Raw genomic sequence first — 17,221 nt, 5'->3', positions numbered from 1 at the left:
GGTTATGGCCAGCTACTGCTAACCAGAAGATGACAGTCTCCCAAAATGCTTACTAGCACCTCTCACCACTTGTCTGCTCACCATCGTTTTATTTGTATTATCAGCTTTTAGGGGTCTATAAACATGGGACACTTACTTTGGTTCTAATAGGTAAAGACAGGCAGACCAGAAAGTGCATCTGTATTTGAGAAGTCTGTACTTACGTATCCAGCTTTACAGATGCTGCCACACAAGAAATTTCACTGTTTTACATTCTGTGATACTGGCTAGGGTTATGCTCAGAGAGGGGCACAAATTTTACCCTGGCAACTCAAGAGCCCGGTTTGCATATTAAGGTGAGAATAGAGAGCAAATTAACATATATGCTCCAATTACTGAGATAAACTAAGATGCAAACTACAGCTTCTGGTTCAAAGTATGCCATCATCTAATTAATATTATGCAGAAGCACGCACAGTGCCCAGCTGCTGACTGCCAAGGCAACATGTCAAGAGCCTGAGAGTCAGTGTGAGTAAACGGTCACTTTTGTATTAGGGAGGTCTGGAAAGCGCACCAAGAGTCTTATTACACACGGAGGCCCAACCATTCTTATTTAAGTGAGCCACTGGAGAATCTGACTTAATCTACTGCCCACAGACAATAATGCTCTGGGTCATGTTTGTCACCTGCTGATATTATAGATCACTGTACGTCTACAACACATAGCCAGCATGGATCATGTGTAAGTGACTCAATGTAAGTATATGTTGCCTGTATTTCATTCCTGCTCCCCAAAGTCCTAAAAAGCAAAGGAAAAAGCGCTCACTCAATTCTCAGTAAATCCAGTGGAAGACAGGTCTAGTACATGGAGTCACTCTGTAGTTTTCTCTCTGCGTTCTGGCACCAGAACACAGGTGCAGAGTTATTAGGGAGGGCAATGCTCACCGTTATAGAATTGCTGAGCTGTTTGACCTTCTGCTCTAGTTGTTCTCTTTCCTGTTTTAAATCTGAACTCCATTTAAGTAGTTTCTGTTTTTCCTCTTCTTTTGCTGCAAAATAGAATATTAATCAGAATATTTAAAATGTTCCTGTTACAACAGCAGATAGAAGGTCTAAACTGTTTCATGTAAAGAGAGTAACTGTGTTTAAAGTCAATTCAACAACTTGTGCACTACACCACCCCCAAAACTTCACCTACATACACAAGCATCACAGAAGGCTTAACAAATACTATCTTCACTTCACTAATGATTAAGGTTCTTCCCCTTAAATTTCCTTTTGTCAAGGAAGTACCATTCTATCCCATTCCCGAAAAAACATCTTCCATTATTAGAAGTGAAACAAAAGTGTTGTTCTCCATTTTCCTACCTGCTTTATATGCAATATATGAATGAACAATTGCTAAAGTTCCTGGCCATGGGATTGCTTCTTCCTTCTTTAGCATCTGAAAGAAAAGTGTTCAGAGATTTAGCTGGTACACAACTTACCTCTAAGAAAGCAAAAAGGAGAGCGAGTCAGAGAGAAAGACCGAGGATTTTCTCTTATGGCTATCATTAGCCTCAGCCCTGATAACATGAAGCTTCACAGCCTTGTTCTGAGACTTAACAGAGGGAATTATTCACAACTGTATTGTGGCTCCCACAAAGCAGGCTTGTTTCTTACAAATGTCAGCATTTTCTCAAACTCCCTCCATAGCCACAAATAGTCTACTAATATAAACTGAACAACTTAAAAGAGGAATGAAAGGATAATATATCTGAACTCAAACTTGCCAGGAGACATAAACATTATTTCATAGTTCAGACAAATTGCTGATCTTAGTCATTCTGGGAGAAAAGTTTTCATGGCACAGAACAGTCTCCACACCATACGTTCAAACACCACATTTCCTGGCTAGTAAAACACGAAACCGTCCTATCTCCCCTTCTTATCAGAATCATCTTAATAGAGCTGTCAAACTCTCTTTATAAGGGAAAGCACCATTTATGTCCTTCAGATCCTTCCTACATATTCATTCCTAACAAATTGTATTTTGAGAGGAAAGATATACATTTTTAATTAATGAATCAAAGGGGTTTCTCAGAACATAGAGGACTCGGTCACTTTAGAGTAAAATTACTCAGGATTTTTTCCCCCTAATTTTGTGGGAACCTATCACAGCAATAAACAAGAGAGATAAGGTGAGAGTAGGCGAGAGCAGGAAAAGGGAAGTGGTAACACTCCCTCCTCTCTTGTTACCACTGACCAAGTCACTCAAATTTTACATTTTCATCCTTCTGAATAGCATACTGTACATCAGGCTGCTTTCTTACATTACCATCTGGCTAATCAAAGGTCACGTGGGCAACCAAACAATATGCTACATTAGACAGAACGCTAACAGCTTCAGGCTTCTGATTATCGGCAATCCTTTGCAACTTCTGGTGTTCCACGCAAATATCACAGTTTACTTCTTTGTCTTGTAATCTCAACGCAATTATAAACAAAATATTAAAATATAACCGGTTCATTTCAATTGTGTACTTTCAGAGAGGGATCTGGAAAGAGGCACCAAACTGTTCGCCTGTCCTCATAGTGATGCTAGATGATATTATTAAAGAGATCACTGAAGATAACCTCTCCGGTGTTTGATTTATATGAGCAAACAGGGGCTTATATTTGCTCTATCTATCGAGGTAGGCTTGTGCAAATGTTTTATTTATTTGTCCGGAAGAATATACTAATAACTTTTGAAGAAACAACGAGCTTAAGATGAACACCAAAATTTCTGTGGGTCATAGAGAACCCTTCCCAAAAGTCTGCATGCTTTGGCTCAGAAAAAGAGTAAAAACAGAAGGGCAACAAATAAAGACCCCAAATCTGGAAGCAAGACCTAGTTTTGTAATTGCACGCATTCCATCAGAGGTAATTTGATCAAATTCACACAAGCCTTATTACAGATCAAATAGATTTGTTCAGTGTCAGGCTGTCTTGATCTAAGTAAGCCAAATGATCTGGGTATTTCCTTTAACACCGTAAAATCTTTGTAGTGCATTGTATATAACTCTCCCTGTCTATCAAACAATACCTGGTCTTGACATTTGGGACAGATCCACATGCCCTTGGGAATAGTTTTCAGAGGCGGGTCCAGACAGTCCAGGTGATAAACACGTGAACATGTGTCACACATCAGCAACTGCCCGCTTTTTCTGCAAACACTGCAAAAATCCTCATGGATATCGCCCTGTAAAATTGAGGGGAAGGGGTGTGGGTGACAGAGAGAGAGAAATCAAAAAGTGAACTTTGACCTTTGACATCTACATCCTAGTTGAATGCAAATTTTACATCACAAGCTATTTCTAAGGGGATTCCAAATGGTCAAGTCCTTTTTAGGCTGTGAAACAGGAAAACCAGGCAGGATATCACAAACACTGACATCTGTCTTCCCAAACACCCCCCCTGCCCTCCCAAGGCAAAATGTTACAGCAAACACTTATTACCATAGCTTCTCTTAACAGCTGCTACCCTGTAGCCTTTCCTCTTTAAGGTTCCCCCTTGATCCTGGGTATTTTTGCCTAAAGTGATGAACTACCCACTTTCTTAACCCTTCTCACTTCTGGATGTAAGCCCAACTCCACTTCAGAAATGCTGATGAGGCTCTCTTGCCAGTAACAAAGCATCAGAAACCCCAATTGAGGGACTTGAAAGAACACTGTCAAATATTTAGGTCACCTTTAAAAATGAAACTGGAAGGAAAAGGTGTTGTGCTTGTAAATGAAAAAGAACAGAATGAATTATGTTCTAAGACAGTTCTTTTTACTTTACTTAGGTTAGCTCAAGTTGCACCAAAAAAAGCTGTGACTCAAATTTTTCTCATTCTCTACAGAGAGTGGTTTATGTCTCATCACTAACATAAGCTGAGAGCCAAGACGAAGGAATACTAAGAGAGATTTTCTAACTAAGGAGTTTTAAAAAGAAAAAATTGAAAACATTACTGGCAGTGTCTCTTAAAAAACTAGGTATAGTTAGTATTGCATCATTGTCAGAGAGAATTTTTTTTCTACAGCCATTAACTTCCCAGAAAGGTAGGTCTGATTTTTGTCACTGTTTCTTCTTTCTCTCTCCTCCTGTAACTCCCATCTCATACTTGGAGCGGTGGTGGTGTTTCTGTTTGTTTTTCTTCGTTTTTCATATATTTGAACAAAGAGGCATGAAAGAAAGATGGCTCAGCATCCACAGAGGAGGAGAAAGGCACCCCAGCCCTCTCCTCCCACTGCCTGTGGGCCGTCCTGGCAACCCAGGCCCCACCTGGAGTCTGAAATACACACTTCTGACTTCAGTTAAAGTTACACACACACACACCAGATCTGCAAGATTGTGATCTTAAGATGTGTATGTTCAGTCAAACTGCACGTGTACACTCCCCTGTATGATCAAACTGCGTGTGCATGGTTTCATTTTGACCCATGTGGTCTTTTCACGTGCGTGGCTAAGTTCTATCAATCTGGAGTGATAGCAGATTTTGCTGTGCACTTACACATTAAGTTGCTGGGCAAGAGAAATGACACTAATCTCTACTATGGATAAAATATTAAATATATTAGAAGAATGACACACAAGCAATTTGCTCAGGATTCTATTTCCCGGCTCTATTGCTGATGAGGCCTTTCTTTGAAGGTAAGACTATTCTTCTCTTAATTCCCAAGGTTAGCACTGATGTCATGTTTTGTAAAGGATGAATCTGTAGTGAATTCTCAGTGCCATGTTTTGGTTCTGTAACTTCCAGGCATAACTGAGAGCTGGGTGTCCTGGTTTTGGCTAAGATAGAGTTAATTTTCTTCCTAGTAGCCGGTACAGAGCTGTGTTTTGGATTCGGTGTGGGTATAATGCTGGTAACACACTGATGGTTTAGCTGTTGCTAAGTAGGGCTTATCCTAAGTTAAGGATTTCTCAGCTTCCCCTGCTCTGCCAGCAAGCAGGTGCACAAGAGGCTGGGAGGGAGCACAGCCAGGAGAACTGACCCCAACTAGCCAAAGGGCTACTCCATACCGCAGAACATCATGCTCAGAGTATAAACTGGGGGGAGTGAGCCAGGAGGGGCAGATCGCTGCTCGGGCATCGGTCAGTGGGTGGTGAGCAACTGCATTGTGAATCACTTGTCTTCTCTTGGGTTTTATTTCTCTCTTTTTATTATATTCCTTTTTATTACAAGTATTATTATATAATGATTATTATTATATTTTATTCTCTATTTATATTTTTATTTTAGTTATTAAACTGGTCTTATCCCCCGAGTTTTACTTTTTTTTGGATTCTCCTACCCATCCCACTGGGAGAGGGGAGGAGTGAACAAGTGGCTGTGTGGTGCTTAGCTGCTGTCTGGGGTTAAACTACGACACTGGCTTATGGTATTGCTTCATCCTTTAACACCAGAGTTCCTCAGTGTTAAATGAAGAACTAAATGGGTGACATTTCATGCCTCTTATGAAGTGATCTGATAAGAGGAACTTATTTTCCTCATGCGTACAAGGAAAAGGAGGCAGGCAGGAGATGTCATATAAGCTAAAACAAAATCCTCTGCAACCTGAGGAAAAATTTAAGAGGAAAATTCTCACATTTTAGAAGAAAATTCTTATTCTAGAGAATTACATGTGTTAAGATGCTTTGGTTGCCACAGACTACATGATGGCACTTGTAAGTGGCTTTGGTGCAAAATTATCGCTGTGTTGAAAACCAAACCAGTTTTGTCTAATACCCTGCAGAGAGAGACATATGCGAGACACATACAGTTGTTTCTTGAAGGGGACACATCTAGAAATTTCGACCCAGAACCTTCTAAATTCAACGGAATGCTGTGAAACCTGAAGTGACACAGCTGGTCAGCGTGCAGTGCGGCTGAATGTGTTGAGATGACAACACACATGCACAGAATCCACAGCCCTATTTTGGGTTATGTAAAATTCAGGGCATTTCCTCAGAATTAATAACCGACCTTACAAAAATCCCAGGCACTGTTTGATTCCAAAGAAATACCCCAGATTTTATGGGCAGTTAATAAATATATGCATAAAGGGGGGCTGGATTTGATATTGTGACATGCACCCCATTAATCTCAACTTCTGGATCAGCTCTGTGAAGGCTGTAGGCAGCCAGCTTAGGCTAGAGCAGAGCTCACTGAGGCTGCTCTAACACATGCTACGGGCTGAAGAGACTGAAGAATAATTTCAGAATGGAGACCATAAAAAGTGATTTAACATCACTTTTTGCTCTACTTCCTCCACACCGAGAGACCAGGAAAATAAATGAAAGCTTTTTGGACAGCTAACAGTTTTCTTTATTTTTATAAAGTGTCTAGAGCAGCAGGGCCTGACTTTAGGCAATAGAACTGAATAATAGAGTATCAAATCAAAAATATCTGTAGTTTGTGTGTTTGAATACGTAATATCTATGCCTATGTGTATGTTTCAATTGAACAACATGGGAAAACTAAATATTCTGCAACAGGAATTGTTCATGACCATATAAATAAAGATGACCATAATGTATGAGGCAAGTGAATTAAGTTGAATAAAGTATGATGCAAGAAGTAATAATAATTTTTGCATTTCCTAACTTCTGTGGGCTTGACTTTGCAATCTGAATGTTCTCTAATGCTCCTCTGAATTGAAACACTATTTTCATATAAAAAGTTCACTAATAAAAAGGCATTTTGTGACCACAGACATCGACCATCACTAGAACAGAGATTTTTACACTGCTCTTACTGCTGAGTAATTGACCTTTAGAGGCAATTGCCATCTTCCAGGTGAATATGTCACTACTGCTTGGTGAGGGAGAATCACACATAACCAAGTGATTCACAGTCAATTGCCAAATAGAAAAAAGAAGGGGAAAAAAAAAAGAGTAGACTTCAGCATTACTTCCTTTCTTTTCCCAAGTTCTATTCCTACTTTCTGCCCCTCCATCCTTATCACCAATCCCATCTCAAGTTCCTTCTTCATCCTCCCTTCAAAATTTATCCCTGTCACGACAATTCAGGAGAAAGGCAAGAAGGCCATTCTGGGCCATGGTGCCTGGTGCCAAGTGCTTGGCCTGATCTGTAATTTTCATGGGCTGACTAAAGACAAAGATTACTTGAGTGCTAAATATCAGATTTCCATTCTAAAGCCTATAGGAATTAGACCTTCTCGGCAAACTAATGCAAAAATATTTCTTCTATATCTGTCCGAGGAACTGCTCAATTGTTTTAACTGAGATTTCTGAAAGAGCCTTTTATTTAGGCATGTGTTTTCATTTTTAAGTCCCCAAAAGATGGAGGCTGTAACTAGAGACTTTTTCTGACCTATAATAGCGAGACCTTTCTATATTCATGTCATCTGCTAACAGAGAAGACCCTCTTCAACATGACATGGGCTGGCCTCACTGCCAAAATAAGTCATCCTGCCTTCTCTCTATGTCCAGACACTTATTTCTGTCCCCTGCATGAGGCTGGCACAAGAATGTGTGTGTCTACAAAATGAACTGGATTAGGGCACGATCTTGGCTAACAATTTTTAGCTATGCCAATTCTCTTATGCAGATCACAATGTGGCCTCAGATATATCTGTGCTAGAACAACAGAGGAGGCATTTAAGGGATAAGAAAAGACTGCTGGTGACAGGCAGGACAGTTCTCAGTGGCAGCATCGGTCATAAACTGTGGCATGAGCATTCCAGTGTATACTGCATTCTACATCTAATTAAGCTGCAAGCTCCTTAAATGCCAAAGACCTGATTTTCCTCTTTTTCTTTACCTCCAGCACAACTTGTACTGTCGGTGTTTAACTATACAGTACTTTTCCAGTATTATATAGCATTTTCCCAGTGAAGGATGCTAAAGGCTTTTACAAGTATTGCTAAGTTCTCAAAACTCAGATGGGAAAAGGAAGCACCATGCAAAATGTATAAATGGGGGAAAACGAGTCACAAAAAAGGGATGTGACTGCACAAGCTTATACAGCAATTTTATGAGAATATATTAACAGAAGACTACCTTCCAGCTCGTGATGGCAATGGGAAATCATTCCTCTCTTTCTGATTAGTAAGAATTATAACATGTAATGACAGAAGCACAGATCTCATATTTACTTCCTTTACAATATTTGGTTGTCTCCGAAGGTTCAAATTTTGTTTAATAGTCTATTTTTAATTTTAAAAAGTTTTTACGAGCACTTTGAAATATGATTTCTACTTTCATATGTATTTTATCTGGACAGCAATACCAAGTATTTCTGAAAAGTCTACCAATTTAGACCAATCGATGGCAAATATGCATTGGATGGAACTTCAGGATCAAAATTCTTTCAAATAGTTAAACCCACAAAAATGTTAGTGCTGTTTCTTATGTCTAAACTAAATGACTTGTCTGGAAACATGTTAAAGGAGATTTATATATGATTCTAAAGGGGAAAGAGTGCTACTGCGCTGTATTATAATATGCTCGTGTAAGAGAGAATGTTAATTATCCGCTGTGTAATCTTCCGTTGTCTCCTTTAAAATACTTTCACTTTCATTAGTTAATGAGTATTAAAGCAATCCAGAACTTAGGCCTATATACTATCCAAATTCAGAAAATTCAGGGCATTCAGCACTAGATTTGAATGCTACTGAAATTCACTATTCTTGATTTAGCTTAGTGCCATAAGGCACTGCAGAAAACAGGGCAACAACTCATAATACTGTTTTGAGAGCTCTTACACAGTGGGAAAAGACTCGGCAGTATACACACACAAATCAGAGACGGAAAAGACCCCCACCCCATTATCCACTCCTTCTCTTGGGGCCAATGTAAAAAAATGTGCTCTACAGCATGTTTGCTAGTTGTTTGTGCTGTTTACTTTTAAAAGTCCCCAGAGAGAGCTGCCCCACCTCCTCCCTGCGGGGCTGTTCCACAGTCCCATTCATTTGACTGTCAGGAAAGCGTTTTTACAGTCAAGTGCTATTCTGCTCTCAAAAATGACTATCTAAAAGAGAACCTTTTAATTTCACATACGTATTCCCTGGGTATCAGAATTGCATCTATTTATTTCAGTGACTCAGACACACTTGCACTAGTTCTATTCCTGTTACCTCTGCAGAACAAATACAGTTCAGAGGCAAAAAGTTGGCTTCTATTCCCTATTGTATGCGGTCAGTAGAGTTGGTCTCTCAGTCTATGTACTTACAGTGGTGCAAATGCATAGATGAAAATAAAAGCAGCCCGACTCTACCTTAAGGCCCATTTCAAATGGTTGGGCCTCAATTATATGTGATAATATGTTTAAAAAGGAAAAAAAAAAAAAAAATCACTCTGACTCACATTGCAGAAGGAGTTTGCAGCACTGGTATGAAGAAATAAGCAAGCACCTTGTTATTTTTAAACTGTGCCCAGTAAGCACTAGTCATTAAAATGCAAGCACTTTACTGGAAGTACACTACAAATCCTGAGAATTTTTGTGCAATGAATTGTTTCACCCATACTGAACAGTCACAGTACACTTTCAGACAAATCATAGCGTACCGTCTCTTCATTATGCCATTTTGCACCTCAACAGCGACTCAGTCCAATTCTTCCCACGCTATTTATCTTCTAAAGTTTATGCATGACCTGTCATTTTTTAAATCATGTTTTTCCAAGAAATAGAAACAATGAAATAACTGGATAGTTCTCAGCAACTTAAAAAAGGTTGTGCTTTGAGTAGCAAATCTTATCTTTGAATTAACTTAAAATAAGGACACTCGCTTCTTTATAAATGAGAACAACATGACAAGATTTCACTCAGAAGAGATACTGCAATCTGAGCACAGAGGTGATGTGTTTAGCTAAACTAGAACACCAGAACTGCCAAACCAGTGCTGCAAACGCTGCTCCCGGCTGCTCTGCGTGACCCAGTCTGTTTCCCTCCTCTCACTGCCGAAACACCACAACTTTTGATTATTATGGTCTGTAAGTAATACTTTTCATTCTCCCCTTCCCCCTTTTTCATGGATGACAGATTCAATTCAGTTCGACAAGATCTCAGACACCGCACAAAGGAAATGAGCTCATGTAGCATGCTTGGTGCCTCCCAATGTTTCAATCCACTGAAGGAGTTATAAATAAAATCTCCACGGGACAAGATCATAGGTGCAGGGGGAAAAAGGAAGGGTGTTAAAAGAACGCTGGACTGTTTCACTGCACTGAATCAGGACAAATGATGAGTGAGCTTAAAGAAACAAAATCTGCAGTGATTTTCCTTGTGGCTGTTTCTGCATATCTTTCTAAAAGTAACCCCCACCCCAAGAGTTACTTACGTCTGTGGAGCTGGGGCTAGGCAGGGACACAGGCTGAACAGCTGCAGGAAAAGTAAATGTGGTCTCTGTCTTTTCATTTTCAGGGGAAGAATCAGGATAACTGGACAGAGGGGATGTGGGGGTCAAAGCCCCGAACCCCAGCACCGTGTTGTATTTAGGTGGACGACCTACATATTAACAACAGGGAACACAAAAAAAAAAAAAAAAAAAAAAAAAAAAAGGAAAAATGATCTTACATACCTTTGGCCAGTGGTCCTCATTGGCTAGCGTGAAAAAGGAAATGATGTAGCACAGAGAGGAAGTTAATATAAAAGTTACAAGTGGAAGGACAGAAGCAAAGATTTAAACATTTTTTAGAAATCTTTAAGTAGAATTTTGCAAGGAAAGAACATTTAAAAGATGTATTTCAGAAGGAAATAGAAATAAGCTCTGTAGAGGGTCAAAGAATCACTCCCACAAAAGCAGTATGGGGACACTTGGCACTCTTAGAAATGAGGCTATTCAGTTTTTAGGAAAAACATGTTGGCATCAAAGCTAGAGAGAAGCTACAATAACTACTATTAAATCCTTTCTACTGTTATCCCACACCTCCCTATCTTTCTAGTGCCAGCATAAATCTACACAAAGGTTAAGTCCTTTATCAGAGGCCAACACTCACCAAGCCCCTCCTTTTCTTCCCCTTTTTTTAAACCCACTCACCTACAGATCAGCACTTTCTACCCTACTGGTACATTTTTAAAATTAGGCTACCTCAAGAACAGGTTCTGTTGTCTGACCCAAAACACCAGCAGTACCAGTTGTAACCTACCACTGGTCTTCTAAATCCCCCTCAAATTCTGTATTCTTTCTTAGACTTTCTTGGTTAAGTATGTTTGATTATTCACTACTCCTATGTGCTCCTTTAGACTAGCAGAAGTGCAAAATGTGCTCATAACAATTTTCATTAAATTATCTATGTAAAGCAAGACAGCAAAACCCCAGTATGTAACCATTATTTCTGACTCCCTTCTCCAGGGTAATTTATGGATATGTAAACATAAAGAAGTTAGGATCTAGGAAAAATTCCCCAGATCTTAGGTTTACAGATCGTCAGCCTATACCTATTAACATGCTAAACCTTGCATTTAATGTCTGGATATGTTCCAGGACTAAGTATGTCCTTGGAAATGGATTTCTGATAGTGATGCCCATGGCTGAAATTTCTGACATGCTCAGCACCATCTAGAATTAAAGTAAAGCTCTCAAGGGCACATGCTTGCATAAGCTTTTTACCTAATATATTGCTTTACTAAATCACAAAACAAATGTATACCTCCAAATCTTTTGTCAATTGAAAATGTGTGCTACTGATTTGGTGCTGATGCAAGGTACAGGCTCACAACAGGGTGTGAAAAAAAAAAAAGGAGGTATAATAAGCAGTCAGTGTGCAAAAACAGGCTAAGAGACTATCAAGTACAAAAGAATGCAATTGTTTTCATTGATACAGTAATTGTTCACGAGTTATAAAATAGAATTAAGAAATCATTACTAGAAGAAGGAACATTTACTTATCCCCAGAGTAAATGCAAAACTCTCTCTCTCTCTCTCTAAAATCTACATCATATAATTTAAAAAAATACATTTAATGTTATTAGAGGATGGCAGTAGAGACTGATGTCTTTTATTTAGAAACAGCATAGCTGCAGAAGTGTCAGCTTTGCCACATTGCCTGCTGGACTGAAGAGATATATCAAGGAGAGCACATCTCAAATTTCTGACCTTGCAGCCAAAAACCAAAGATAATGGAACTGGTCAGTGCTAGGTAGAACTGAGGGTTTTTTTAATCTGATTCGTTACTTTTTTTAGACAGCAAACTCAGGAGTAGAGAAGGTATTACGAGTCTTTGAGGACTGCAGAAAATCATCAAAAATCAGGGAAAGATTGTCATATACGTGTGGTTGGTGCCATGCACAAAAAATTGTATTACGTTCTCTCCTATGCTGCTCTGACTCATCTGCTTCACCATAATCGAAGTCTTAAAATTTCACCTGTTCTAAAGAAGGATTTCTCTTGAATAATACTGCATACCTATACGAAAGATCATCTCTCATTTTAGAACAAGTGGCACTCTGGTTGCAGAAAAGTGCTCAGTATAAGCACGATAGCCTTTCTTGCTCAAGATAAATTCTTTTAAAGGACCCATCTCTACACTCAGTGGGGAACAAGGCTTTCGTCACACTAAGTTTCCTCTCCTTTTCAAGGCACAGACACTTATTCCATAACCACCTTCTTCTTGACAGTAAAAATACAATTTAGTTATTAACAAGAGGATCTTGACAGCAGCTTTATACCACTAAATGATGTTCAAACATTGCACCTTTCACTTTGCTCTATCTATTGTATCTTATTTTTTTGAAGAGTGAAACTGAAATGAAACACTGAGCTGCCCAATACAACTTGCTATGCTAATCCCCAGAAGTCATGTTCTGTGTCTGCCATGGAAGTTTACTGGACAAATGAAGTATTGTAGAGGCCTCCTTTGTTTTGCTCTTCAAATCAACAAGGGTTTGCAAATGCAAGATGGAGGAAGAGGCATACAGCAGGGAGACAGGTCTAAGTATACCTCACCTCTTTTACGTGTTCCGGGATGCATTGTGCTGTTCAGGTATGTGACTGCACTCTTCTTGCGCTGCAGGGAGGAACGTAACAATTTTTGTTGGCTAACATTTTTACCAACTACTATATGCAATACCTGAGGAACAGCACAGCAGTACTAAGTGAAATTACTGGCTGCTCTGTTTTCTGAAGCACAGCTTCAGAAGGGTTAGTTTTTTTACACTGCTGACATCTGGACTGCTTCAGGCTGATACACAAGCTGACCTAATAGTAAGACTAACACACACTGCCATTTAATGTCAGCTTTACACAGGAGAAGGCAGAAAAAGATGTAAATATTAGAAGAACATCCCAATGTATTACTATTTAAAAATCTGCGGGTCATATCATTGCAATGGCCTTTTGAATTATAAATGATAGCTTGCCCATCTAGTTAGGACTGAGACAGCCTAGGAGGTAGCCACATGGCAGAAAGACACACAAGCTCAGAATGAAAATACCAGCTTTTCCCAGCAAAAAATTAATACCTCAGGCTCAAAAACGGCTCCACTGTAAACTGGATTCGCTGTTGTTCTTCTTTTCCTCTCTTGTCGCTTACTTTGGATTTCTTGTAAAAACAAAGCATTCAGGTTAGAAAACAATGGGTCTCAGAAATTATTTAAAGTCCTCAGAATTCAGTTTGCATGCGAAGAGACCTGTGAAGATTTCTACAGAATACCAATCATGCTGAGTATAGGCAACTTTGTTATACTGCTAATTTCTGAACGTTTGAGAACTAAGAGCTAACAAGGAATACACACACAGTGCTCAATTAATGAATGAAATGACTGCCTTCACCTTGCCAACTATGTCACAACGATGACGTTTTAAACTCATGGTCAGTGTAACTGGGATCTAAAACTAAAAGCCTCTGGTGCCTTATGGATACTTAAAAATAAATACAGTACAGAAATATAAAAGCCATTGAAATGTTAGGCTCTGTTTCACTGTATAGGATTAAGAAGTTTAAATTATAAACCCGATTGTAATCTATTAACTCATTCACTACAGATTACAGTCCCATGAAATACATGAAAAATCCAGATGTGGGTTACAGTAAAACTGTCTATGGTGTAAATTTGCAGATACAGGGGTTGTCTAGAAAGCAATGGGATTGTCACAAATTTCTTTCCCACCATCAGAGGTACAAATTTCTTTCCTACCATCACTTTCTTCCCAGTCACTGATCTCTGCTGCATAAGCAACTGCCTTATTTCAATGTAATAAGAGGAATACAAAAGTATGCACAACAAACTGAGTCAGATCAAGAGTTCAGACATTGCAAATGTACTTTTGTGCAAGAAAACACTGCATTTAATACAGAAATATTTTGGATCCATACTTCCAGTTCAGAATGGCCATGAAACAGGGAGCCTAAGAACCAATTTTAGACATTTTTCCTACCTTCCAGATGGTCATGAGTAACTAGTCCCAGAGACACCATGAAGGCAAGTTTCTGTGAGGGGAAAAAAAAAGATCATGACAAGTCCAACAGTTAGGATGAGCTACGTCACTTAGGCTCTTTAAAGTCAGCTGATAGGTAACTAAGCAACAAAATTGTTATTAGTAATACTTGGCTTCTAGCAATCACTTTTCATTCATATATGTCAAACTGCTCTACAGAGGATAGACAATAGTCCTATTTTGTAGATGGGAACCTAGGCTGAGATACAGGGAAATGCCAGTTGCTCATGATCACCGAGTTGGCAGAGCTGGGAACAAAAAAGCAGTTTCTTTACTTACAGTCCGACACTGGAGTGACTATGTGATTGGCTCTTAGTAAATAGCAACACAGTACAATTGCTAGCAAAATATTGCTAGTTGAAGATAATTTTCCATATATTGTGAACTACAAGGAGCAACTCTGGTTTACTTTTGCCATTCAATAGGGGCTATGGCTTTCTTAAAGGATTCTGATGTTAATGCAGGAAGTGCAGAGACGTGTAAAAATCAGAATTTGTACTGACAACAGTTAATAATCACACAGTAGTCAGTTTGAATTCATCTACAAAAACAAATGTATCGGAGCATTTAGCTGTAACCAGTTCCAAAGCTCTCCATGGCAGAAAGGCTTTAAGAAATAGCCATTCTGGCCACTCTTTTCCTGCAAAACCAACTGGACCTAAACTGGAATAAAACCTGGGCAGAATGTGAACATACATGACACTTTCCATCCTGCTCACCAGAGCAGAAATATTTTATAAAGCAAAATAAAGATGTTTCTCCAGTGTTAAAAATAACTCCAGAAGTCTAAAACCTCAAAGGAATGGAAATCAACACTGTAATCTAAGCCTTCTGGTTGAAGGAAATATCAGAGGGGAATTATGATCTTGTAACTTAGAAAAGGCTCAAATGTATTCCAGGACTGAAAAATGCAATGCATTATATTTATTTAGATTTCTTATTCTGTAGCTTTATCAACTCCTGCTGTCCAACAGGAATGTATGGAATGTTAAAGTTAAGGAGACTTGAAGGAACAGAGGGGGAAAAATATTTTCTGAAGGACAGAGTGCTTCCTTTTTTTCTTAAAAGAAAGTTCTGTGTGTGTTCTGATACCTGTGGATTTTCTTCTCGTTTTGGCTTCGGTGCAGCAGGTGGAGTAACTGTACGACTTTCTGTTTGCTTCTCTTCTGCTTCCACATGTGGTTTAATAGTCTGAAAAGAAACAGTGTTTCACTCATTCAGTGATAAGACCTTTTTTACTTTGATAAAATAAAACAAATACTTTTGCAGATACAGGAGAAAACCAGTTTAAAGCTGGCGTGTAGTAACAAAGACTTAATTGAGGAATTTGAGGTGAGAGGAATATTAAATAAAGTGGTTTCCTTTAACAAAGGATGAAACAGCCTTACCACGACTCCATTAACCCACGCAAGCAATGAAAACCATCTTAAGAGTTAACTCCATTACAGAAATCACTATATGGTATGGGAAAACTAACAGACACTTGAAGAAAAAGCATCCCATGGAAGACTTCCAGGTAGAAACCATTCTGCATGGCACATGCATTTTGTACTTCTCACTCCTCAGTCTTCATATTTCATAGAATTACGAATGGCTCAAAAATTGTTTCTCTGAGTCCTATGATCTCAGATTTTTCTGAAGCTTTTTTCTTTTCTGAAGTCATAGTCTTCTGCAGTGGTATCACAAACCCTGCATGACAATCCTCAGCCCGTGGCACAGCTGTTGAGGCTACAAACTGAGTGAGGTAGGCTACAGAGACACAAACTATTCTCCTTTATGATACGGAGAAAACATACTGAAAAATTCTTGTATTATTAATCCACCACCATTCTTCTGTATGTTTTTTCAACAGTTGAATTGCCAGTAATTATTTGAAGAGCAAACGAATATTGCTGACATCAAAAGGAATAGGCATCAAAAGTATAATATTGTAGAAGTACAACTTCAAATCATACAAAAAGAGCACGCATTGCCGAGTAACTTGTGGAACAGCCTTGAGGTACACAAGAACCTACTCATGAGAATTCATGAGCAGAATTGAGCAAGAGCATATCTTTCATGCACATGATTTTCACAGCCTTCATAGGTGACTTCAAAAGCAGAAGGTAACTTCAAGGCACATTAGACTATGAAAGAGTTAGAAGTGAAATATATACTACTATTATTTATATAAATTACATAAATATTATATATTGTAGATAGTATAATATTGTATACTGTATAATACATTATTAGTAACATATACATGAAAGAGTTAAAATTAAACAGAAGACTGCTTTACTTGAACTAAATGGCAAGGACTTTCAGTTGCAATCCACACTGACTAAAGTTATGTTTCATTTTAGAAAAGTCTTTTCCGGAGAGAGACTTTAAAGCTAAACATCTAGAATTCTCTGTTTCTGAGGGTCTCCCTTCCACTCAATCAACCCAATTTAGTCACGGGGAACTATCAGTCTTCAGAAGCTGAGTGAGACTATTTTGCCTCCAATCACAATACTTCAAGATCAAGGAAGAAATGGCTAAATTTATGGTATTAAACACCCCTACAATTCTGCCTAATTTTTGCCCTTCATGTAGCCACCCTTTGAAAAACAGAAACATGGGAAATATTTTTCTAGTATTTCTTAAAGGCTTGATATGAACATGGATTTCAGCCCTAGATACTAGTACAGCCCTGCTGTGTAGCTTGCTTATAAACTACTGAAGTTAAGACAGTAGGGGGAGCATAAAAACACTGAAGCATGAGAAAAAGATTCCGATGGCCCATATTAAAGAAAATGGTAACTTCTACCCCAAGAGTTGCAAGTTTTTTCATAATTTGTACTGTTGTTGGTACACGAATATCTCCAGTACCC

The 17,221-nt window shown here is 38.7% G+C and overlaps 1 protein-coding gene across 5 annotated transcripts in view; it reads right to left on the bottom strand.

Moving 5' to 3' along the window:
* The window catches only part of PHF21A (PHD finger protein 21A), a 137,419-nt gene that overhangs the window by 6,608 nt on the left and 113,590 nt on the right, over positions 1-17,221 (bottom strand). For 3 of the 5 annotated variants that reach the window (XM_074909520.1, XM_074909517.1, XM_074909519.1), the window contains exons 10-17: positions 15,459-15,557; positions 14,307-14,358; positions 13,391-13,470; positions 12,876-12,936; positions 10,269-10,435; positions 3,047-3,202; positions 1,348-1,423; positions 925-1,028 (exon numbers count right to left, since the gene is read on the bottom strand). In XM_074909520.1, coding sequence (XP_074765621.1) covers positions 925-1,028; positions 1,348-1,423; positions 3,047-3,202; positions 10,269-10,435; positions 12,876-12,936; positions 13,391-13,470; positions 14,307-14,358; positions 15,459-15,557 — 795 coding nt within the window. Of the gene's footprint in view, positions 1-924; positions 1,029-1,347; positions 1,424-3,046; positions 3,203-10,268; positions 10,436-10,508; positions 10,532-12,875; positions 12,937-13,390; positions 13,471-14,306; positions 14,359-15,458; positions 15,558-17,221 lie in introns of all 5 variants that reach the window. The other 2 variants (XM_074909521.1, XM_074909522.1) reach the window with 1 other exon arrangement.

Source organism: Athene noctua, chromosome 6, assembly GCF_965140245.1.
Source record: "Athene noctua chromosome 6, bAthNoc1.hap1.1, whole genome shotgun sequence".
Classification (NCBI taxonomy): domain Eukaryota; kingdom Metazoa; phylum Chordata; class Aves; order Strigiformes; family Strigidae; genus Athene; species Athene noctua.
The sequence above is the reverse complement of the archived record's forward strand: the minus strand, read 5'-3'. Positions and strand labels throughout refer to the sequence as shown.